The sequence below is a fragment of the Cupressus sempervirens genome, chromosome 3, assembly GCF_028749045.1.
Source record: "Cupressus sempervirens isolate cs-2001-9-10 chromosome 3, ASM2874904v1, whole genome shotgun sequence".
In the NCBI taxonomy this organism is placed as follows: Eukaryota; Viridiplantae; Streptophyta; class Pinopsida; order Cupressales; family Cupressaceae; genus Cupressus; species Cupressus sempervirens.
In genome coordinates this window covers 686606652-686633468 of record NC_143120.1, presented here as the reverse complement: position 1 = coordinate 686633468, position 26817 = coordinate 686606652, and the positions used below count along the sequence as shown (strand labels likewise).

Sequence of the window (26817 nt, the reverse complement as noted above, 5' to 3'; positions counted from 1 at the left end):
ACTCTCTTAATCAGGTAAATCAATTTCTATTAATATCATGCATAAAAGATGTGTGCAACATGAGTGATATTAATGAGAAAAAATTTAATAGCGTGCTACCTTTAAATATTGTCCCTTCACGACCATCCTTCTTGGACCAAGTTTTTGGCAATCGTTGAGAGGGTGCATACTCCACAATAGCCTTATAATGTGAGCCTGAAGATATGTAAACAACAGAATGCAATTGAATCCAAACTTAACCATGTAAACAACAGAATGCAATTGAATCCAATGCCACCAATGTCACTAGTTAATATTGACAAAAACCTTTTTCGTTGACAAAAACATGCCCATGAAAAGCCTGTGCAAATTCAATAACATCTTCCAATCTCCTAAAATCAACATAGGCCCGAGAATATTGTTGATTCCTGTGGCTGAATATAAAAACATTATGTGCAATATCAGTATAGCACAAGAATACTGTACTAGATACCCTAATAACAATCTAACTTCAAATATAAAAAGAAAGAAAGAAGCAAAAAGACAAATAATTTACCATGTGTACAACATGATAATCAAAGGAAAAAAAATATGATACATGTGACAAAAAAGGAGCAAAGGCACCATAGAAACAAATCCTAGATGGTTTCTGAATTTGAAGAACAAGTATAATATATGCATATGGACAGATTCCATATTTTGCTACAATAGTGAACTGCAGACTTTGCTCAAAAACTAGCACAAGCCCAAGCCTGGCATGCACAAGTAAGCAATGCCAATCTCAAAAAAAAATTCCCAAACTTCAACTCTCTCTCCTTGATGGACCTCCCATTAGTTGCAAATAATAAACAGATTCAAATCTTGCAACACAACTTGACGGATTAAATAAATAATTCAAGTAGCAAGACGCTGAGAAATGTATGTTACCTAAAGAAGAATATGCATTCATATCAAGGGAAAACACCTATTTGAGTTGTCTACTGAGCAGATAATCATTGCCCACTTCGGCTTAGGTGTCTCTCAAAAAAAATGCAAGTTAACCTCACGATTAAAAAATAAAGATAATTTTGGGTATGGATTATTCAGTTATAGCTTCCTCTCATTACCCAACCTCTCTACTTCATAACAGTGGTCAACTAAATCACCAATCATGGCCATTTGAGTATATTCCATTTTTAACAAATCATGCTGAATATAAGTCATATTATTTCTTCTGAAAACATTTCAGACTAGAGGGATCAGTTTCATCTGCTGATGGAAAAAGACTCGGAAATTAAGATTTTATGTCTACAAAGCCACATCACAGCCAACTTGCTGTCCTAAGCCTAGCAATTGAATTATTTGTATGTTTATGATATCTGATAAATATCTTTTTCTGATGTAAACTTTTAGAATTTTCCCCAAATTAACATTTTTTATATTTTTTCCTTGCATATGATGCAGGACTTCCAAAGAAAGTAAATATGGATTGGTTAAGTGGAACTGCTTTCATCCCCTACCTTTAACACTGTATCAACTCAAATAGCAATAATCAATTACTTATAGAAAGGAAACTACATCCATGCCCCATCCACAACACCTCATACTAGTGGTCATTTGATCATTCAGTTGAAACTATTCCTATAACCCACCTCCAATGCCGACATAAGCTTAAGCAATCAACAATTTGGTAAACTCAATGAACAATTAAAGCAACTTCCTTTATTGCATTCTTTCAAATAATGCCATTTCCTTGTTGGTTCCGTTCCAATAGTGGTTTTTAAGACTTAACATCTGTGTATAGTCTATTTTTGGTATTCGCTTAAATTTAGTCCTGAAAAAGTAATTCTAGCTTAAGATGAGAATTGTATTAACTTTACAAATATAACGTTATAATAAAATTACCAATTGTAATGCCTTTTATGGGATATTCCTGGTTAAGAGCCTGTAAACAATATTAATAACTAGAAACAAATATTAAAATAATATGTATCAAGAATCCATGAAAGCATCTAAATCCAAATAAGACTCATATGTATTTAAATCAATTCACAATAATATTATAAATATTTGGTTCGAGGAATATTCCTTGGAGTCGAACATATTAGGAATTTGTTTGAAATGCTTGTAAACAGCAATCTCAAGGATGGTTGTCCTCAAATCACTAGAGCATCAAAAGATTTCTGATCCATTCCATCCCTGGTCCACCTTGGAGGCTGGCTATCCTCTTCGACCAAGCCCAACGGCTTACAATGGATTTCTGGTACATTGGACCTCCTGGCCCGCGAGCATGGCAGGATTTATACTCTATCTATCTAGGGTAGAGTACTTGATAAGATGCGTGTAGGATTTCTGGGGCTATCAACTCATTTACTTAGAAGCTGGCCGTCCTTCCAATTTGTAGGACATTTCTATAGATTCAAAATAGATTGATGAAAGAATTTTGTATCTTAAATACACTTAAATACCTCTTGATGAAAAAATCAATTATTTCTTGTTGGTGTAATTATTGACTTTACCTAAGCTTACTTAAGTTAATGCATTGCATATAGTTTACATATGAAACACCTAGGAGTTTGCACCTATATTAAGCACATGGTGTAGGAGAATTCCACTATAGGTGGGGATCGTTGTTATCCAATTCCACATTATGTGTGAGATGCACCTTTATTGCACATATCACATTATCATCCTCATCATATGGCTCATACTTCATTGCATAATGGAGGATGATTCACCTTTGGTGGACATATGATTCCACCTTTGATAGGTGATAACTTATCTTCTCCTTATCATTATCTCTTATTGCCTTGCCTATATAGGAAGGCCTATTATGTACATATCAATTATCTTCATTATCAATAATATCATTCTTGCATCTAAAATGCAAATGTCCTGCCATTCTCTTGTGGAAAAGATCTTGGTCTTTCATTTGATCATGGGGGTGTTACAAAGTCACCTAAAATTCTAACATGTTATCAAAGCTCTCAAGGTGTGAGGACCTCTTCTCAAGAAGAGCAATCTTGGCTTGATTCTGTTGTAGGTGCAGAATTTTGCAATTTGGGCATCACCATTGTGTTTAGGAACCTATTTCAATGAAGATTGACTATAGATTTGTTTATATTCGGGAAAAGTCAAAACTGAAGCAAAAAGAAATTGGTAGACCGAGCCATATGGCCTGAACTGCTCCTCTGCAGTATATTCTGATTTAAAATGTTTTTTATTTGTTTTTTTACTTATGTGATTTATCTCTATTTATTTTTTCCCAAATACTCTGTAGAATTTTTCCGGAAGTGTATGTGGTATGTGTCTTGTCATTACTATAGAAATTCGGTACAGGTTTATCAATTCAGTAACCAAGCAGTCGAATCACTCTCAACCCTGACAATATTTTGGTAACAAGGTTCCACAGCCCGGTGACTACAGCAACTCTTATCACGTGTCTTGCACTGAATTTGGGACACATTAATAAAAACAAAAAATACCTGCATCCCATTATCAATGTAGGTCTTTGTTTGAGTCCCAAAGTAAATAAAAGATGTTAAAGCTAAAAAAGGTTTGATGACCACTGTGGAGCAAAGTATTGCCAACTAATCAAGTCATCCAACTTTTGGACACAAGGACACCCGGGAGCCACACTGCATTTTTTGTTGCAGTATATAAAAGTTCCAACATCTGCAGTTCCACTAAAAATGTGAGGCTAATTAGTCCCAAGTCGTCAAGACCAGATCTGACTCAGCATCTTTGAGGTTGCCTCTCAAGACACATAGCCATGTAAGCAGATTCAGGCCACCATAAGGTAGACAAGTGGCAGTCAGCCAGTCATCCATGCCATCATTTGCCAGCTATGTGCCGCATCCTTAGTCCACATTGGCATAATGTGCAGATCCCATTGACGCATCATCGCTGACTCATCATGTGTCAGCCATGTACCACATCAGTGCTTACATCAGCATCAGTTCATGCCAGCATCCAGTCAGCTTGCTATGACATCATTTTTGGGAGAAAATTTTGATGGTAATCTGTACGTCAAATAGGTGTCATGGTTGTTTAGTTGCGACTCCCATACGGTCATCAAATTTAATTGGTTGGTCCACTAACGTCATTATAGGGTTTACATACTTTGCATTCAGCATTGAAGTTTTTGGTTTTGCAGGTTGATTTCAAACCTCCTATCTTGCTCATTTGTTGTCCTTTTTTCAAGCAATTTTTTTTGTTGAGGCTAGAATTTTCTAGAGTTTTCAATGGTGGAATAAGTTTTGGATTGGTTGCTAGAGTGATCACAAATTGCAGATTTTCATGATTGTTCTTGTCTAATCCTACATTTCACAACTTCCAAAGCTTTATTTGGGCACATATGGTAACATTTTTAGGTGCAATTTTTTTTTGGAAGTGCATGATTTTTTGTTCACTTTCCACATCTGCAATCATTTTTTAGTGATTTGGAGTGGAAATATCACTTTCAGAATTAGGTCATTTTGGGGGTATATACACACTTGGATTTCAGTTTTGTGATTTGCATTAGTAATTTGAAGGAAGTATCAATTGTTTTGAATCATTCTTTGGTTGCATTGAAGACGTTTCAAAACTCAAAAAATCCTCATTCCAAATGATTTGTGAATGGAAGGAATCTATTATTATTGGATTGCATAGAATCACATTTGGACATGATCTAGAACCAGCCACAGGTGTTGCAAAAAGGAGAAAATGGTTTGATTGAAGGGATAAAGTACATGACTGTCTTAGATCATCCATCTCTCCTGGTTTCTCACAGCATATTGCATTTTGCACACATTCTCATGAAGGTTGGACAATCTTGGAGGGACTCTTAGGTAAATCTAATAGATTGAGAAAATTCGAATTGGAAAATGAACTTATAGGTCTCAATCCTAGTGATTTTGACAACATGCAAGACTTCTCTAAATTCAATTCTATTAGATTGAAGCTTTAGCTTTCTAATTGTGGCATTACTAAAGATAATGAACAATTGATGTTCTCTGTTCTTCCCAAACTAGGTCCTAAATTTTCAATCTTTGTTTCTACATCTATGCTACTATGGATGCTCTTGGTAGTGCATACAAAAAGCCTTCTCTTGATGAATTTGATGCTTAACTCACAAGAGAACGAGCAAAGTTGGCATCATGAATTAGTTGCAAATGACTTCACTCCAAAGGCTTCCTAGGGCAAAGCGAAAAAGAAACATAAGGATCCTAAGCAACATGACGAAGGTGATGATTCTCCTTCACAACTTATTTTTAAATCTATGTCCTCTTCAAAAGAGGAATCATCTAGAAGAAAGAAGGAAAATGTGCATATTGTTAAAAGCTAGGACATGATGAGCATTAAATGTTTCCATTAGGAGGTTGATGAGCTCACTCACATTCTTCAAAAGAACAATAATAAGTTTCCATCATCAGTATCTACTCGTTCTACACATTTGGGAGCTTCTACATCTTCATCATCATTTAAGGATAAAGGTAAAGGTCAAGCACTCATAGCTTCTACACATCCTGAGCAAGGTAAAAGCATCACAACATACGACATCTTCTATGGATATACTTCCTTCTATTGAGCATTGTAATTCTCAGAATATATTGATGGGTACCAACACCATGAATGTTTGTGAGAAAGGTTCTATGGAGAGGGGACATTTAATGATCTTCTTTGTGTATCATTCTTGACCATTATTTTCCTTTCTATTTACCAAATTACTCATGGAGCACAAGGTAAAATTGTTAAGTTCACTCGCCATTATTTTCCTTTCTATTTACCAAATTACTCATGGGGCACAAGGTAAAATTGTTAAGTTCACTCCTGATTATGTTTACATTAGAGACACGTAGACTAGAGATATCATCGCTACGGTGGTTGTTGATCATGCATCACACTTGCATTCTATTTCACATTTTGTTGATGATGATGATGTTCATGATGTACCCACCCTTCTACCAAGGGTGAATTTTGTAAGTGAGGTGAAATTTGGACACTTGAATCATTGTGTTCTTGAGACAAGTGTTGAATTTCCTACTACTCAACCTCATGTTTCTTCAAACTTGAGTTCTACCATTTAGTAGGATGATCACAACGCTTCAAATCTTGCAGTGTGACTACTTGGATGGTGATTCAGCATTTTTTGTTAAGTCTCATATTGCAGATTTGGGAGATACATTTGAGGGGACTTCTCTTCTCTTTTATGCAGTTCATCATGGTTGTGGAGATACTTCTTCGCCTTCTTTGGAGATTGGCATGTTTTATTCTTCTCATTCACTTAGTTTGTCACATTTCATGGTTCAGTTTGATGATGTTATGCATTCCTTGAACTTGAAGATACCTATTCAACCTTTAGAGATGCATAATTGCAGACATCTTTCCTCATCCTACCATTTTAACATGGATTGGCTTCTTCATCATTTGATGTATTTATTTCTTCCTAGGGGGGGAGATGTTGCTCATAGGCATTGGATTTTCTTTTGTCTACATGTACGCTTCATCAACACTGGAATGTCTTCATTATTGAGGCAATATCATGTCTCCAATTATCCTTCTTATGGAGGGATCATTTTTGTATATACATGATGTATGTAGTCCTTGGGGGATCTAGAGTACTCCATCCGTCCATACAACTTGTGTGTTTCTTTTTTTCTTTTTTTTCTTTTTTCTTTTTTAGTTTTTTTCCTTTTCCTTTTTATTTTTATTTTTTGGTGGGGGGTCCCATGAGGTATTCCTTCTTTCTTTGCTTTTGAGAGATTGTATTGTATATTGTACATGGCCAAGTGTCTGGAACTCATCCTCCATTATGAGTTTGTATACATTCCCTTAAGTTGCACTTGGGGGGGGGGGGGGGGGGGGGGGGTTGTTGGTGTGATTAAATTTAACTAATTAAACTTTAGTTAAGCTTACTTGGGATAATGAATTGCATAGTGTTTACATATAAGACATCTAGCAGTTTGCACCTATATTAAGCACATGGTGTAGAACAACTTCACTATAGCGAGTGATAGTTGTTATCCAATTCCACATTATGTGTGGAATTTGTTAAATTTTTGGGAACCAGAATAGCAAATCAAAGTGTTACATCCCTAATTTTGGCCCAATTTTAAATGTCATTTATAGCGTTCGTTAAAATTTCGAAGTTCATCGAGGACAATGAAACACAAGGCGAGAGGTATGCTACATTCCAATTTTTGACTCAATTTAAAATGTTCAAAATGTTCATACAACCGTTAAGGTTTCATGTGAAGTCAGTTGACAAGTAAAATTAGTTATGATCATGTGAATCGATAAGATGGTTAATCGCTATAATTACATATGACAATGACATATTAGTTAATTGTTTTGATGTTATTATATTGTTATCTTGAAATCTTGGAAAGTTGGGTTATTCATCATAATTCATGGGAAGTGATATGATGGATAGCTGTTATAATGGTTTATAAATAATAACTTGTTATGGTAATTGTGATTATAATGAGAAATTATCATGGAGAATTTCTTTCCTTGCAAAAGCACGTCACTAAGGGGGAATCATTGCTAGAAAGGAATTGGGCAACGGGACACTGCCAACTATTGAACAAATAAGCAGGAGTCCTAAACCACCATGACCAAGGAAAAACGGCTAGGCAAGCAAGGCTATTGTTGATGTGTGTTTTATGACCCACCAAACAGTAGAACAAAATACCGAAACATCTTATCCTCTCTTGAATAAAGTCTTGTGTATGCTAAGATTGCTAAGAAGATCATACGATGACTTCAAGGCTCCTTTAATGCTAGGTCTTGACTATGGATAAGATCAATGGTTGATGTGATTTGTTGATGATCACAAGGGGCCTTACGTGTTTATTCAGATTCATTTCAAGCCATATTGGATGTGGGAGCTATCTTAAGGTTTTGCAATGAAGTACTTTTGGAGTTTTCACAAAATATGCAGAAATTAAATAGGATGGGGTTCAGCAATTCTATTCTAATCCTAAGGGTAGCGATGACAATAAATAGTACTCTAGTGGATAAATTCCTCAAATTACTGAGCTCCGCTTCGCCAAGTTATACTACAACTATGTGTGAACTAGTGCAATATTCAAAGGTTATGTCAAAGATTTTCATACCACCGCATACGCCATCATAAAGAACAATGTATACGAATGACAAAAGTTAAACATATGCATTAAAGGGGTTCAAGCTAACTTTGCACAACGAGTTAGAATCACTAAAACGTCAAAAGTATGAACTAGAGGAATTCATCAATACACCATCATATTCTTTATCGTAATCGCCACACATTAACTAGGCTAAACTTAATCTAATTGAAGGAATTTAAGAGAACAAGCAAGCACTAAGACACATCAAGCATTCACCAAGCTTCAATGAAAACTTAATTATCTCAGTAGCTCATAGCAACAATCTCATAAAAATCTTCATTTACAAATGAGAGTTGAGGTCTTTATATAGGTCCTCGATTACAATAGGTGGCCCGGATGATCACAATAACCGATGGCCAAGATCGTGCCACATAATCCCTAATTAGGGTTAGGGCAAAGAAAAGGAATCTACATTAATGCAATAAGAAATCCACTACCATAGTGGGTAATGAATTCCCACTATGCATGCTTGCATAGAAAGAGAGTGGGGTGCAATAAATATCCACTATGCATGTCCATTACTCAATAAATGCTCAGTCTTCCTTGAATAAATTATTCTTGATTCCATTCTCTGAATGCATAGAAGTTTGACTTGGAGGCCTTAGTTCTTCATCAAAGATAATTGGACGCCATGAAATGATGATGGCGGCCATGTAAGCTCGAGTCTTTTCCAACTACATAATTTTAACTAAGATCCAACTTTGACTGACTTTTCTGAAAATCTCTTCTCGAACATTCTCATCTTCCATGTACTTGCTTGGAAATTTATCTCCCTAAAATGGATTGGAATCCCTTGCTGATGATTATGTTACTCTAGAATTTCTTCATATTGAACTTCCTTCGCCATGTTCTTGGATTCTTGGATTTGAACTTTGATCTTTGAACCTTGAATGTCTAGGACTGGATCACTTAGTACCTTGATCTTGGCATTTGAATTTTGGATTTGAGCGTCTTTCCTGAATTTCTAGAACTTAGAGCCGTTCTCCTCCTTTCTCTTCAAATGCTTTGAATTCACTGTTACGTCTTTTATTACATTTTTGAAGAATTCCCCCTTTTTGTTTATCATCATCAATCATTTTTCCAGTCTTGGGTGCACACTTAAAGAGGGTGAATTTTGAGATCTGGAGGAGAAATTTCCAACACTTGATCCTTTTTCATTTTTCATGAAGGAGAAATTTCAAACGCTTAGCCATTTCTCTTCCACGAAGGCAAAATTTTCCGAAACTTGGCCATTTTTTCTTCCATGGAGGAAAAAGTTTCCAACACTCGGCCATTTTTTCTTCCATGAAGGTCAAATTTCCAACACTTAAAATTCATTTATTTTTATGATGGAGAAGTTTTGAACACTTTCTTCCATTTTTCTTCCATGAAGGACAAATTTTCAAAACTTAACATGTTTTCTTCCATGATGGAGGAATTTCCAACACTTAGCCATTTTTTTCCAAGATTTCTAATTTTCTTGCAAGCAGAAATTTTAAGTGGTCATGGATTTTGTCCATGATGGAAGAATTCTGCAGCAACCATTTTTCTCCAAGGTGGGATTTTATGAGAGATTGTGGATTTTGTCCATGACAGAAGAATTCCACAACCATTTTTCTCCATGGCAGGATTTTTTGAGTGGTCATGGATTTTATCCATGATGGAAGAATTCCGCAAAAACCACTTTTCTCCATTGCAGGATTTTTTGAGTGATCATGGATTTTGTCCATCATGGAAGAATTTTGCAACAACCATTTTTCTACATGGCAGGATTTTTTGAGTGATCATGGATTTTGTCCATGATGGAAGAATTCCACAACAAACATTTTTTCTGATGTTTTCATGTTTTTCCACTTTTGGATATTTCAAGGGCGATTCTAGACTCAGAGCCACAATGGACAACACTTTCCAGATTTGGCCAATTTTACCAATTCTCATTTGAAAGAGGGAACCTTAAAAGACCAAGCCCAATACTACCAAGGACTGAAGCCAAAAGGACAAGACCAAGAGACAAAAGGGGGGCCCCATTTGCAATGGGGCGATGGTGTGAAAACCCCACAACAGGTATACTCAAGGACAACCATGAGCTAACCACGCAGTTCATAACACTTATCAAGAAAACATTAAGCATTTAAATAATAATATAAATTGCTACCTTTTCTATCTGGAATCATTGTGGAGCCTCCTATTATACTCATATATTGAACCATGATATCATGACATATATACTTGCACATACATGTATATGTGTGTGTGTGCACGCGTAAATCAATATAATGGTACAAAAGAAATAAATGATGAAATTTATGCATATATATGTCTACATACAAATAGAGGTGGCAAGATACCACGATGTTGGAAGGAGAACCTTTATAATTATTTTTAATATTTGCTCCTCATTATTTTGAGTGATTGCCCATCTTTTATCGGGCTTTTATTTTTTAATATTTCAATCAATGGAGTTACTCTTATAATTAATTTGAAAGTCATTTCTTTTTGAATCGATAGCTGGCCTTGCACCCGCCACCTCGGCCTCTTCTTGTAACCGAGAGAATCTTACGGGTTGTTTATTTATTAAAGAACCCTTTATGGCAGCGCAACTTCCATAGCAAGTTATGCAATCATTGTTCCTCATTATGTTGCAATACATATGGATTGTATATTGATAATATTGCTATGCAATCATGTTCCTTATTACATTGCTATACTTATGGATTGTTTGATGATGATTTTGTTATGCAAATCACAAGATACCTTCAAGATCACTGCAAGTGATCCGCATTTATATTTCCATTGACAGTCTTTGTGTATGATGTGTTATATACACTAGCACCAATATACTTATCATGCTAATTAATCAGCCTGACTAATACAAAGGTGTTGACAATATGCCTCTAAGATAAGATCAGCATGTGGTGCTATGAAATATCATTGATTATAGAACACTTCAAAATTATTCCAAAATTGAATATCATCTTGGGATCTCCTAGGAAGCACCCATAAGACTGGAATGGTCAAGTCAAAAGGGTGGGAGGAGAGAATATCCTTGCAAGAACAAAAGAGAATCAAAATGAAAATTATCTAAATATAAAAACTACATAAAGAAAAACTAAGACAGCTCATGGTTGTCCAATATATAACTCTTGTTGTCATGTCGAGCGATGGGTTGATACTCAATCACAGGTTGCTCAGTGGCTGGTCAATGGTGGTCCTAAGCCTAATCTCAGGTAGGGAGGGCCTTTCTCGTTTGAGATTGTGTGGGGATACTTAAGGATCTGCAGTTGGGAGGTTAAGCCCTTGGCAATGCTTCTCCTCTTCACCAGATGCCAAAGCTTGCACAAGACAGAGATATGATATGCATTCAATATCTTCTTGTAATGGGCATTTACTTTTATGATATTTGAAATCTCAAGTTGAAGGAATGTTACATGGTTGATATCGTTTAATCAATTATTCCCTTCAATGCTTAGAAATCAATTTCTTTTTAAATGTATTACGAAATTAGTGAAATCAATTGATTTTACAAATTGATCATGAAGTATAACTGCATGCATGAGATAGGCTTACTTGATGGTTGTTATAATTGTCCTTCATTCATGAGAATATAAATGTGAATGTATCTTTTATTTACATTTAATAGCCCATAATCAGCAAGGGAAAAAAGGGGGTTATTACAGTGGTTCTGATGCCCTAAATGGTATTGGTCATTACGATACAATGGTATACCTTATGTGCCCTAAGTGGTATAAGTGGACTAACCCAAGGTTTTGTAGATGTTGCCCTAGGCAGATGCCGGTCTCGAAATTTAGGGTATTGCAAGCTTAAATCCTTAATTCAGTTTTTATTTTATTATGTTTTCAATTGTTACTTAAGATATTTCAATTAAATTGATTATAATTATTAATCTCTTTCATATGGGCATGTTAAATAGCTGCTATAACTGCCTTCTCATGCTCATGAAAATGAAAAGTAACCGTATCCCATGATAAAGGTAGTTGTTAGCTATCATTCGGAAAAGGGATTGTTACATATGGTATCAGAGCTCTAGGTTCAACACTGGACCTTGGGCCCAGCACTGTTTCAGAGAAACTGGAAATGTAATGTTGAATATTTATCATGCATAAATGAATACTTTACAATGTAAGTTGGTAAATCACACCAGAGATCATCCAGAATGGTGTAACAACCACTTTTTTCGGGCCTTAGCTAACAACTAGCAAATCAATGAAATATAGATACTACTTCACGTTCATGAGAAGGCAGTTATAACAATTATGTTCATGCAAAAGAGATTCACGGTTTCAATCAGTTTAACTGAAATATCATAACTAACAATTGAAGGCATGATCAATAATAAATTTATATGGCAGATTTAACTTTTCCATACTCTAAATTCCTAAACCAAAATCCGCCTAGGGCAGCCTATGCAAAACCCAGGTTAGTCCATATATACCACTTAGGGCACAAATAGTTATACCACTATCAAAATGTCAATTACCATTTAGGGCATCACATACCACTGCATCATAATGACAAATACCATCTAGGGCATCAAATACCATTGTATCATCTTTTTTTTTTTCCCATTTCTAATTATGGCAATAACATGTAGTTAAAAGATAAGTTCATTTTCATTATTCACATAAAAGGACAATTATAACATCCATCAAGTAGGCCTATCTCAAGTATACAGATATATTTCATGTTCAATTGGAAGATCAACTAATCTAACCGGTTACCAATTACATTGACGAGAAAAGTTGATTTCATTGAAGGGAATGACTGAATCAACTATATAAATCAATCTAACATATATTCAACTTGTAATTTCAAATATCATAAAAGTAAAATACCTGTTACCACTAGATGTTTGAATGCATAACGTATCTTTGTCTTGTTCATGTCTTGGCATCTGGTGGAGAGGGGAAGCATTGTCAGGGGCAAAATCTCCCAACCGCGGACCCCTAATTATCCCCACACAATCTCATCCGAGAAAGGCCCTCTATAACTAGAAAATAGACAGGGAATACCATGTCCTCCACTAAGTATACTGGTATTTAGAGTATCAACCCACCACTCAACTTGACAACTGAGCATACTTGGACAACCATGAGCTGACTTGGACTAAACAGTTTCCCGTTTTTCTTAAAATATTCATGCTCTTTGGTTACTAATTTTCAGTTTATTTCTTGCAAGGATACGTCTCCTCTTCACCCATTTATACTTGACTCAGTTGGTCTTGGGTGCATCCTGGGAGATATGTCAGTATCTATGTATTCCTTATCAATCAGATTTTATGAACACAATTCTGATTCTTATCTCAATTGGAATATGGATAATACCACTGTATAAGTCAGATATATTCTTTGCGAAATATAAAGAAATATTCTTATACCAACTCTCAGCATTAAGCATTGCACAAGTAATTTATCACAAATAAAATGGAGTCTCTTTGGGTTTGACTCTGCTTGTCTGTACTAGCACACAACATGTATGGAACAAGAATGATTACATAAAATGGAAAATAGAGTTGATGTGCTATTAGAGTTCTACATAATCTTGAGCCTTGGTGTCGGCTATAATACTTATCAAATCATGGATGCATTTAATCATAATATTTCATCATTCCTTGTGGAATTTATCACAGAGAATGCAACAATGAGACACACATATAAAATAAGAAATAAGATTGGTCAAATGATTTCATGTCCTGAGATTGTAACTTTGGATTTGATGCCGTGGTCTAGCAATATGGCTCCAACATGCAAATACTAACAAGCATTGCCTATGCTGCTATCAAAGTAGCTAAATGTGATCCTCCAATAATGATCTTCTCAGAAAAGGTGAAATGGAAAGAGAGGAATTTTTAGTTCAAAGCAATTGCATGAGAAAAGAAATCAATTTCGAATGCTTCACTCTTGCCGCACGGAGAGTAAGCAATGTCTCTCGTGGCTTCAGTTACAAGAAGGAAATCGATCAAAGCCAATATCGGTTACAAGATACTTTTCATAACTTTCAAATTTTTAAAAGAAAAATAATGCCGATATGAAGGTGGCACTACTCATCGATATGAAGCCAAAATTAAGACAAAGATTATACTTTCTCAAGATCTATATAACAAATATATATTGGCATCATGGTATTGTGCCATCTCTATTTGTACTTACATGTTTACGTACGTGTGCATATATTTATTTTATATCATCATATTGATATATGCGCAAGTATGGATGTCATAATAATATGGTGTCAATATACTCAGGAGACTCCGTAATGATCAAAGGTAACAATTTAAATTACTAAAAAAAATGGTTTTTTTTCTTTTCTTATGAACCGACTAAGTAGCTCATGGTATTGTCCAATGTACACTCTTGTGTGCCTAGTCATTTACCCTTAACCATGGTGGTTCAAGACTCGTACCTATTTGCCCAGTGATGGTGGTGCCCCCAGTGCCCAATTCCTTTCTGGTAGTGCTCCACCCCTTCGACGTACTCCTGCAAGGAAATTCTCTACAATTATGTCATATTCCTCAATATAATTATAATTACCATAACAAGTTATTATTCATAAACCAACACTATGGCTAACCACCATATGATTTCCCATGAATTCATAATGAATGACCATTTTCCAAGTTTTCAAGATAATGATATAATAACATCATAACTATTAACTAACATGTCATCTTCACATGAATCATAACTAATTTTACTTGTCAGCTAACTTCACATGAAACCTCAGCAACCATATGAACAATTTTAAATTGAGACAAAAATTGGAATGTAACAAATAGTCAGGAAGGGTTGAGATGATGGTGTGGTCCATATGAATTGGACAGATGGACAAATTTGCAAAATCATAAAAATGAATCAAAACTATGAAAATTAACATAATTGGCAAATCAAGCAGTGGGTGGTCGAGAACACAATGTCCATTGGAAATCCCTAGACAAGGTAGGTTTAGTGGCAAGATTGTTGTTGTGATCACCAAAGGTCAGAGTGGTAGCAGTTAGAAGATAAGTTGATGGAGAGCATCCATAGCCTCGTCTATCGTCTAGTCGGCACTCTAACACCAGCATGCTCGCATGGCAGGTACAAAATGTTGCACATGCCTTTTCCTAGGTCGAAAGGGCCATTCTCAGTAGAGAATTAGTGAGGATTACACTAGGTCCAAATGCCTAGACTTGCACAGTACAAGATAGTTTATGTATCCCTTGATGCAGTATTATCTAAACCTTGATCGTAACTAGTTATTTCTTTCAGTTGAATGTTTTCAGTGTTATACTTTATGCAATTACATTCTTGTTCATATGAATTGGTATTTAATATTTTGTTATCCATTTTTGGACATGAATTGGAAAAACAATGTGAGCCATGATTTTGAGAATTATTTAATCGTAAAAGTGATGATCTTTATTAATGATGATTAAATGACGAGAAGGCCATATGTCACATTTTGTGCTCCAATATGGAGTAAGCACACTTGCATTATTGAAACTATCAATGCTTCTTTATAGATGTAAGCTTTGTTTGACTTGAGTTTTTCCTTAAAACATTATGGTGACAAGATGGGTATGAGAACCCAAGTCACACAAATGGGAAAAGTGGATTCCTTAATCTTTATAAGTGATTAGCGAGCATGACTATATAATCTACCTACCTGACAAGAACCCTATGTAGATTTGTTGTATATGCTTATGATCAATTTAGGACCCAAGGATAGGTTGAGTAAGAAATTTCAGCTTAAAAGGTAATGATTGTCAGCATGGAACTTGATTGAATAGATTACAAAGAACTTAACAATATTTTACTTGCATCTAAATATTTGAACTATGTCACATTTGTGCATAGATATAAAATGTCCTATATGAAACAAACAATGCTAGACAAGATATGATATGAGTTGATGCTATGAAGCATTTTATGGACCCTTATGGGAAATGGAAATTGTGGAAATACATCTCTATGAACCTTTTTATATTACTAACACAGTGGTGATTATATATGAGACATTTCATGAAACCTAATTTCTATCCAAAGCATATTATTGTCGTTAATGCTATAATTCTATAGGATAAATTTTATTATATATATATGAGATATATAATATATGACAATGTTATATATGGAATAATTAACTTATATTAAGAGTGATCTATATATATATATATATATATGGACCCTTATGGGAAATGGAAATTGTGGAAATACATCTCTATGAACCTTTTTATATTGCTAACACAATGGTGATTATATATGAGACATTTCATGAAACCTAATTTCTATCCAAAGCATATTATTGTCATTCTATCAGATAAATTTTATTATATATATGAGATATATAATATATGACAATGTTATATATGGAATAATTAACTTATATTAAGAGTGATATATATATATATATATATATATATATATATCGTTATAATATATTGTGAGTATATTAATTGTGTTATAACTAATGTAAGTTAACATATTAAAGAGACATGTCTCTTCAAGAGGCATGCCTATTTATATTTATGGCATATTATTTTATGGACCCTTATGGGAAATGGAAATTGTGGAAATACATCTCTATGAACCTTTTTATATTACTAACACAGTGGTGATTATATATGAGACATTTCATGAAACCTAATTTCTATCCAAAGCATATTATTGTCATTAATGTTATAATTCTATCGGATAAATTTTATTATATATATATGAGATATATAATATATGACAATGTTATATATGGAATAATTAACTTATATTAAGAGTGATATATATATATATATATATATATATATATATATATATATATATATATATATATATATATATATATATATATATATTGAGAGTATATTAATTGTGTTATAACTAATGTAAGTTAACATATTAAAGAGACATGTCTCTTCAAGAGGCATGCCTATTTATATCATATATATATTCATTGGAATAGTAACTTGGAAAACACATAAAATATCCACAAGTGCTATTACAAGTTACAGATCCTATTTCACTGACATGGTATCAGAGCAAGTTCCCTACCTGCCTGTGAAGTTTAGAAGGACAATATTGTAAAGTGCAAGAATTTAACATTTGAGGGTGTGTTCGATTCAGATATCTAAAACGTTAAATGTTAAATTTAGATTGGCGTGAATATAAATAAAAGATTGTTTTTCAATATTCTTGAATGCATTTAAAATGAGGCAATATTATCCTTAATATTATTCTTCGTTGAAGATACATACGGGACCCTACCAGCGTTCATTTAATAAGGAGGAAGGACCCTCATCAACATGGATTTGATCTGATAAATCAATTACATATAGAGTAATGTTGCGTTCGCTCAAAAGACATGGTAGCGTATCACAAACACTCCATGATCAGACAAGCGCATGTTCTCCTACGCATTTCATTGATTGGTGGCTCTGCTACGGGATGAAGGTTGGCCAAAGTAAACATGTGCAGAAGATATCTCGATCAAGGATGGATTATCAAATCAAGACCATGCACTTAAGCATGATAGAGCTCAGAGAATAAGAGATTAATATTTATCACTGCTCGATTGCCTCTCCAAACGCATTATTACAGAGGTGAATACGTTCTATGGACAAATCTTTCAAGTGAACCCTGTGGACAATTTCTGATGGTTATCAATGAACCTTACAAGATTAATAAGCCTGGTCTATTGTATTCTTTCATGAGGATAAGAATACCTTAGAAGTGTGAGTGACATTGTCAGCACACCACAACCTCTATACATTTGTCAACATCCCCTTGTGCATATACTTTATCAAAGCTTGGTCATATTTTGTAATGATCTTATGGATGCTAATGGATCAAAATCATTTGTTGGAACTTGGTAGAGACGGAAAGATGAAGGCAACTCATCCAATGTTTGATTGGATTAGCACGTCAAATCGAATTCTTGATAGAACCACGTTAAGAGATTATGTGGATAAAAGCCACATTATATTGGGCTTGACGTGAGTCTTAAACATTTGATAAATATTACATTTTCCACCATGAAATCACAGGGAATAGCCATAACTGAGAAAGGTAGAATATGAAGAGCACAAAGATTGTTATCCTAACAATAAACTCATGAAATATGTGACATGGCATCCACACAATCAGTAGGTTGTTCGAAGATAGTCTGAAGAGTGTGGGTAAACATTCACATATTAGTGAATTTCATCACCAACAAGGATCAAAATCCTTGGACGTACTGCACATGAGGTCAAACCCAAGCAAAATATCATTACATTTTCAGCCACCTCTGAATTTTAACAGTTGGAAGGGTAAATCACTGCCCGCAATTAAACAAGCACAAAATTTAAAAGTGGGAATTTTGTATTGTGGAGGATAAATAATAAATAATATTCCATTACCACTTGAACCATAATAGAATTCTATCTGAATCTCTTAAGTTTCTGTAAACAAGAAATGAAGAAAATTGACAGGAACGTCAAAAGTCAGTTATCGTGTATTATCAGCCATAGGAGAAAGACAACACTCAAAACAATGAGCAGTTGATATGATAAGACAATGATTTATAAAGATGATGATATTCAAACACCAACCAGCTTCATGCCACAATTGTAAAACTATATTATGTTGAGAGTGTTGAGATTAACTACTCCATTGTGTAGAATTAATATAGATGAGCATGGAATGATGGAATTTACAACTTTAAGAGGTATTTATGCGATGAAAACCAATCCAAAATGCCTTGGATCCAAGTGAAGACAAGGTCTGAAATCACTTGGAACTATCCCAATGTGATTTAGAATAGTGAGATAAGTATTCTATCTCAAGACTAATATTCTTTATTGTTTATTTTGCAATCAAGCTCTTATATGTATCCTTGTATGCATTAAAAGTGTTATTTATCTCCTTATGCTCTTGTTCTTTTCTTTTGTCTCTGAGTATATTCAATAATATAAGAGTGGGAATCTAACATTGTAAGGGGGAATGATAAGCAATGTTCAATTCCCATTTGAATCGTCCTTATACGAGAGCAGAAAAGATGTACTCAAATTGTTTGACAAATTCTTACATGGAGGCATTTCCTGATTTGATGCATATGGACCTTCATTGGTCAAACTTATATTATTATTGCAGATAACTATTTATTATCCTCAGGTATTGCATGTATCTACTCATTGTAGTCTCTCTCTTATTTTGTATTTCTATAATTACTATAAAGAGCTATTTGCCTTGATCTTTTCCTTTGTCTCTGAAGATGTTCTTGCAGGAAAAGAAGATTGGTACATTAGGCATGCTACCAAATAGCGCGCAAACTCAATCTTATGATAGTAGCTCCAAAGAAGCTGTGATTTAGGATTCACGAATCATCTGATGATTAGGTTGGATAATGTGAGTTTGTTGAAGCAAATATTCTTGATGAGTGAAATTATGAGAGGGAGTCTGACATTTCATTAGAGGCAACCTTGGAAAAAGAGAGGGAGCAGAAAATAAAAATGCTTAAATCAAACTTTTGATGATATTGGTTCAAAAGGAGTAGACCTTGTTGATGGATTCAACACTAGTCAGAAACTATAACAACTAAAGGACTATGATTCATGGGATAGAGTCTCATGTATGTAGGCTAGAAGACCTTATGCTATCAGGATAACCATTGAACTAAAGAAGCATGATATGACTTGCTACCAAGAGGTTAGAAGGATCATAACAGATCCAGAGGAAGTCTGATACTTCATCGGAGAGAACCTTGTGCTAAAAGTTGATATCAAACTAAGAGGGAGAAACCTTATTCTCTGATATGTTTTATGGTAAGTGTTGTGACAACACCACATGACAGTATTCGTGGAGACTTCATGCAAACTTTTGATGTCATACATGTATGAGCTTGTCCCCTGTGTACATCATGAAGAAGTGACGACTTCTAAATGATTATTACTCGTATTAGGAGTTGTTGTAAAGTGACGTCCTTACAATAACTAGTAGCATGATTTAGTTTTGCAAAATTGATTCATGTAAAGGCTTTATCTTATAAATCAACAACTAGGCAGTTGATTTCATTAATTTGATTATCTACAAGTTGCTTGTATAGATATATTTTCGGTACTTGGTGTATATCTTGCCTTGATATTCTGATAGGCCATTACCACATTGAGTACTTGGTGGATATCATTTAGTTGATGTTCTAGTAGGCCATTACTCAGAGTATTTGGTGAATATCATTTGATTGATATTCTGATAGGCAAATGCTCATGTTATCAAATAGTAATTGGTGAATATCATATGTTAATATTCTAATAGGTCAATACTTACATGATACCATATTCTAGAAATCTTCTGATCAAAGATTTCCTATATGTATTTTTTTGAAATATTACCTATGGTGTAATATCTATGTGTTTTATCCTTCTTCATTAAGAGGGAGTGTTAATGTAATAATTCTGTCGGATAAATTTTATTATATATATATGAGATATATAATATATGACAATGTTATATATGGAATAATTAACTTATATTAAGAGTGATATATATATATATCATTATAATATATTGGGAGTATATTAATTGTGTTATAACTATAACTAATGTAAGTTAACATATTAAAGAGACATGTCTCTTCAAGAGACATGCCTCTTTATATCATATATATATTCATTGGAATAGTAACTTGGAAAACACATAAAATATCCACAAGTGCTATTACAAGTTACAGATCCTATTTCACTAACAATTGTGAACTTAGTTGTAGGTAAGCAAGAGTAGCTAACCACCCTATGATTTGGAATTCCTAGGCAGAATCTTAAGAAAATGTAAGTTTGTGGATAAATCAGACCCAGGGTCTAAGCCACCGTTGGAATGTACTATGTATAGATCATACAAGCATCTGGGCCACACTCCCATCTCAAGATTCCATGTCGACGTCTAGTCCAATGGCTTAGGAGATTAGGATGCAGATAGTGTGGTACATCTCTAAATATGACCTCGATAGTCTTGACTGGATGTATTATAACCTTTTGTGGTATATTTTGGTTATGCTTCTTGATGCTTGTTATAATTGGATGATACACATGTTGTATTGATTTCATATGGTAATAAGTTACCACGATGTGTTGGAATGCTTATGTTGAGCACACTTGTAATACATTGAAGGAATGTGGATGCTTAATAATATTAATATTAAAGACTCGTAGAACTTATATTGTTATAGAGATGAAAATACATATCTATCATGTAATGATTTGAAATTTCTTTTGAAATATTATTGTGATAAGATGGGCATGAAGACCCAGGTCACATAAATGGAACCATAGGATCCACTAACCATTTCAGGTGGTCTATGAGCCTACAAGGATGATCTACTCATTTAATGAGCACCGAAAACCAAATGGTATGTATGAATGATTTAATTTTTGTGAACAAGTTATGATCTAGAGCATGTTCGTTAAGGAATTACAAATTTTTGAATGATTATCTTTCTCTTGATTATTGAACACTGGAAATTCTCTTACAGGATTTATCAGTATGAGAATTGAACCAAAAATATTGTGTCTACATGAGTATGATAGGAATATGGAATAAAATATCCTAAAAACATTGACCAATTCAAAGTGATGCCAAAACGGGCACAGGTAGAGTAAAACAAACATAGGTGAGCATGTGTTTTTGTAACAACCACTTTTCCCGAATCTTAATTAACAACTAACATATCAAAGAAATACAGTTATTACTTCATTTTCATAGGAAGACAGTTATATCAGTTATGTTCATGTGAATGAGATTAACAGTTACAATTACTTAAACGGAAAACTCATAACTAACATATGAAAACACCATCAATGAATTTATTATGGAAATTAAAATCTACATACCAATGGAATTTGATCCGAAAATCAATGTAGGGATGCTTCTGCAATCACCCAGATTAGTCCACAAATATCACTTAGGTTCAATTGACGATTACCATCAAATACCACTATATCATTTAGGGCATCACATACCACTGTATCAATTAGGTCATCAATTACCATTGAATCATTTAGGGCATCAAATACCACTGTATCATTTAGGGCTTTAGATACCACTGTATCATTTAGGGCATCAATTACCATTAGATCATTTAGGGCATCAGATACCACTGTATCACTGGGGCGTCAATACCACTGTATCATTCATTTTCTTCTGATTGTTTAACTATGGCAATAGCGTAATATTAGAAGATATGCTCATAATCATTATTCTTATAAATGAAAGGCTGGAATTAATCCATCAGATAAATCTATCTCTCACAAATAAATATATTCCACGTTCAGTTAGAAGATCAACCGATCTAATTGGTTACCAATTATATTGACGATAAGAGTTGTTTTAATTTAAAGAAATAGTTGTAACGATGATATAACTCAATTAATCTTACCTTCTACTTGAATATACATCATAAAAGTAAAAATGCCTATTTCCGACAAACGTTTAAATGCATAGCTTGTCTTTATCTAATGCACGTCCGAAATCTTGTTGAGAGAGGAAACATTGTCAGGGGCTTAACCTCCCAACCAGGGACCTTAAACTTATCCCCACACTTTCTTTAACTAGAAAAGCCCTCCCTACCCGGAATAGACATGGAACACCTTGTTAGCTACTGAGCATCCTGGTGTCTAATCACACCACTCGACTTGACAGCAGGAGAATACAACAAACATGATCATGCATGAGCTATTAAATGATTCCTTTTAAAAATAATAAACATTGTTATGTCAAATCTGATTATGTTTCATGTTATTGCAAATTCCTTTCTCTCACCTCTTCACCCTTTTCCTTGGCTATACAACCGAGTGAGTCCCAGGTGTTTGAATCTCAGAGCAACCCGCTCTTTCTGTTGATCCTCAACTGATAAAAGAATATTATATGTTTCCAACTTATCACATTTCTGTGATCTAAGAAAACTAGCTATAAGCATGGCAAAATAATATCATTTAATTCCGACTTCCATCGACATAAATAAATATGAAATCATGTCATGAATACTTGACTTTTATTCATCTTAACTGATAATATTATAAACAAGGATGATTTGCTTCATAATCTGGATTTGTATCTAACTGCTATAAAAATCAGATTGCAGTAATAACTATTATAAAAACATATTACAATACTTGCGATCTAGACATCCACATAATCTGGTAGAAACCTAGAATAAGATGGAGTCTTGCTAGGCGCTCAACAACCCACCTCAAAAAAGATCTTGAACGCTAAATTCCAGAACGAGCATTGCTCACGATTTCAGCAAGGCATCCGTATAACCAGAAATCGTGGAAGGGAAACAATGCAATGGTTAATAAAATGATAACTGCAAGGATCTCGAGTGCTATGATAACGTGGTCGAGTAGTATGGAGAAGTTGGGTGATAAACAAGGAAGTCACTTGTTAGAACAAGGAAGTCGGGTGCTAGAAAAGTAAGTGTCTTCCGCCTCTCTCGACTTCGTAATAAAAAGAGATGTTATGTCTCTTTGGCTTCCAAGAAGCCGTAACAAAAAAGGAATATCTTGGGTCTTGAACACCAAATAAAAATGTCAAGTGTTTGAATCGGTTTCAATTAAGAAAAAGAATTAAAAGATGGAAAAAGATTGGAAGGTTATAAATCGAAAATAATTATAGTTTATATCTATCTACATGCACGTAGATATATTTGTGATGTGGCATCATTTTATTATAAAGAAAATAATATTATGGTGTCACTTTATTCTTATATCTATGTGTACGTACATAGGTATATATTATGATGATGTGGAGAAAAGATCAATCAAAAACCTTTGAGGTACACATTATATTTTAATTAAGTTAATTTACATTTTAAATTGTTTATTTAATAGCTCATGTGGTTCCATTGATTGTATCCTACTGTTCAAGTTACTAGGTCCTCAACCATGGTGATTCACGATTCATATCCATTTGCCCAGTGATGGTGATGCTCCTGTGCCCAATTCTTTTCTAGCAATGCTTCCACCCCTTTGATGTGCTTCCTACAAGGAAATTCTCCGCAGTTAAATCATATTACCATAACAAGTTATTTAATCATAACGGCTAACTGCCTTTTCAATTCCATGAATTCATGATAAATAATCATCTAGCATGTTATCTTCATATGAAATTATAACGACTAACCATTTTACCATTTCGTAAGATTATAACAAATTTAACTGTCAACTGACTTCATGTGAACCTTAACGACTATATGAACATTTCAATTGGATCGAAAATTGGGGTATAACAGTTTCACTTGCAATTTTATGATATCATGTAAGCATTTTTTTGAAAGCGTACAGATAAAGGAATTATAGACCTTGATTTTGATCATGGTTTAGATTTTGATTCAATTTTGAAAATGAAATGATCTCATGATATATATATATATATATATATATATATATATATATATTGTGTATTTGGAATATTCTCCTAGTGTTTAAAATTCCAGAGTTCATCAAGGATGATGAAGCACAACGAGGGAGGGTATGTTACATCCCAATTTTTGGCCCAATTTTAAATGTCATCTATAGTGTTCGTTAAACTTTCATAGTTCATTAAGGACGATGAAATACAAGCGGGGAGGTATGTTGTATCCCAATTTTTGGCTCTATATATATATATATATAGTGTATTTGGAATATTCTCCTAGTGTTTAAAATTCCAGAGTTCATCAAGGACGATGAAGCACAACGAGGGAGGGTATGTTACATCCCAAATTTTGGCCCAATTTTAAATGTCATCTATAGTGTTCGTTAAACTTTCATAGTTCATTAAGGACGATGAAACACAAGCGGGGAGGTATGTTGTATCCCAATTTTTGGCTCTATATTAAAATATTCATATAACCGTTAAGGTTTCATGTAAAGTTAGTTGATAGGTACAATTAGTTATGATCATGTGAAATGGTAAGATGGTTAATTGTTATAATTACATATGAAGATGACATGCTAGTGAATTTTTATGATGTTATTATATTGTTATCTTGAAATCTTGAAAAGTTGGTTATTCATCATAATTTATGGTAAGTGATATGGTAGTTAGCCATTATAATGGTTTATATATATTAACTTGTTATAGTAATTGTAATTATATTGAGGAATTATCATGGAGAATTTATTTCCTTGCAAAAGCGCATCGAAGGGGGGGAAGCATTGCCAGTTTGGAATTGGGCATGAGGATACCACCTATTATTGAGCAAATAAGCAAGAGTCATGAACCACCACGACCAAGGAAAAACAGCTAGGCAAGCAAGGGTATACTCAAGGACAAACATGAGCTAATCTGTCAGTTCATAACACTTATCAAGAAAACATTAAGCATTTAAATATAATATAAATTGTTAGCTTGTCTATTTGAGATCATTGTGGAGCCTCCTATTATACTCATATATTGACACAATGATATCATGACATCCATACAAGCACATACATGTATATATATGTGCGTAAATCCATATAATGGTACAAAAGAAATAAATGATTAAATTTACACATGTATGTGTACATACAAATAGAGGTGGCAAGATACCATGATGTTGATATATATTTAAGAATCTTTTGGAAGGAGAACCTTTATAATTATCTTTAATATTTGCTCATTATTTTGAGTGATTTCCCATCTTCTATTGAACTTTTATTTTTTAATATTCCAACCGATGGAGTTATCCTTCTAATTGATTTGAAAATCATTTCTTTTAAGCCGATATTTGGCCTTGCACCCGCCATCTCGACCTCTTCTTGTAACTGAGAGTGCGTTGCGAGTTGTTAGGAACCTTTGTTTTCAAAGCTTTCTTTATATTTTATGTTTTCATATACCTCATAACAACAAGCCGAGGTCTGTGCTAACAACCGAAACCATTGGAGAAGCTCTACATATATTCAAGAGCATAGCAAATAGCCTCGTCCCTATCAGCTTCCTTGCCATCTTATCAAAGTGATAGCATTCCACCTGCATCACAAAGACAGTGATCTCAAGACCATTTTAGGCAGCGCAACTTCCATAACAAGTCATGCAATCATTGTTCCTAATTACGTTGCAATGCCTATGGATCGTATGTTGATAATATTGTTATGCAATCATTGTTCCTTATTACTTGCCACACATTAGGATTGTTTGTTGATGATACTGTTATGCAAATCATAAGATGCCTTTGAGATCATTGCAAGTGATCCGCATTTATATTTCCATTGATAGTCTTTGTGTATGATGCGTTATAGATGCAAAGCACCCAAATACTTATTATGCTTATTAATCATCCTGAATTATACAGAGGTGTTGGCAATATGCCTCTAAGATAAGATCAGCATGTGGTGCCATAAAATATCATTGATTATAGAATACTCCAAATTTGTTCCAGAATTGAATGTCATCTCAAGATCTCCTAGGATGCACCCATAAGACCCGAATGGTCAAGTCAAAAAGGTGGGAGGAGAGAATATCCCTTCAAAAACAAAAGAGAATCAGAAGTGAAAGTTATCTAGATATAAAACTGCATAAAGAAAAAAATGAGTCAGCTCATAATTGTCCAATATATAACTCTTGTTGTCATGTCGAGCAATGGGTTGATACTCAATCACAAGTAGCTCAGTGGTGGTCCTAAGCCTAATCCTAGGTAGGAAGGGCCTTTCTCGATTGAGATTGTGTGGGGGATACTTAAGGGTCCACAATTGGGAGGTTAAGCCCCTGGCAATGCTTCTCTCCACCAGATGCCAAAGCTTGCACAAGACAGAGATACGATATGC

At 34.2% G+C, this 26817-nt stretch overlaps 1 protein-coding gene across 5 annotated transcripts in view; it reads right to left on the bottom strand.

The window, feature by feature from the left end:
- The window catches only part of LOC149568608 (regulator of nonsense transcripts UPF3-like), an 88083-nt gene that overhangs the window by 45252 nt on the left and 16014 nt on the right, over nt 1–26817 (bottom strand). For all 5 annotated transcript variants that reach the window (XM_089821474.1, XM_089821475.1, XM_089821476.1 and 2 more), the window contains exons 2-3: nt 307–413; nt 100–195 (exon numbers count right to left, since the gene is read on the bottom strand). In XM_089821474.1, the coding sequence (XP_089677600.1) occupies nt 100–195; nt 307–413 (203 nt within the window). The remainder of the gene's footprint in view (nt 1–99; nt 196–306; nt 414–26817) is intronic.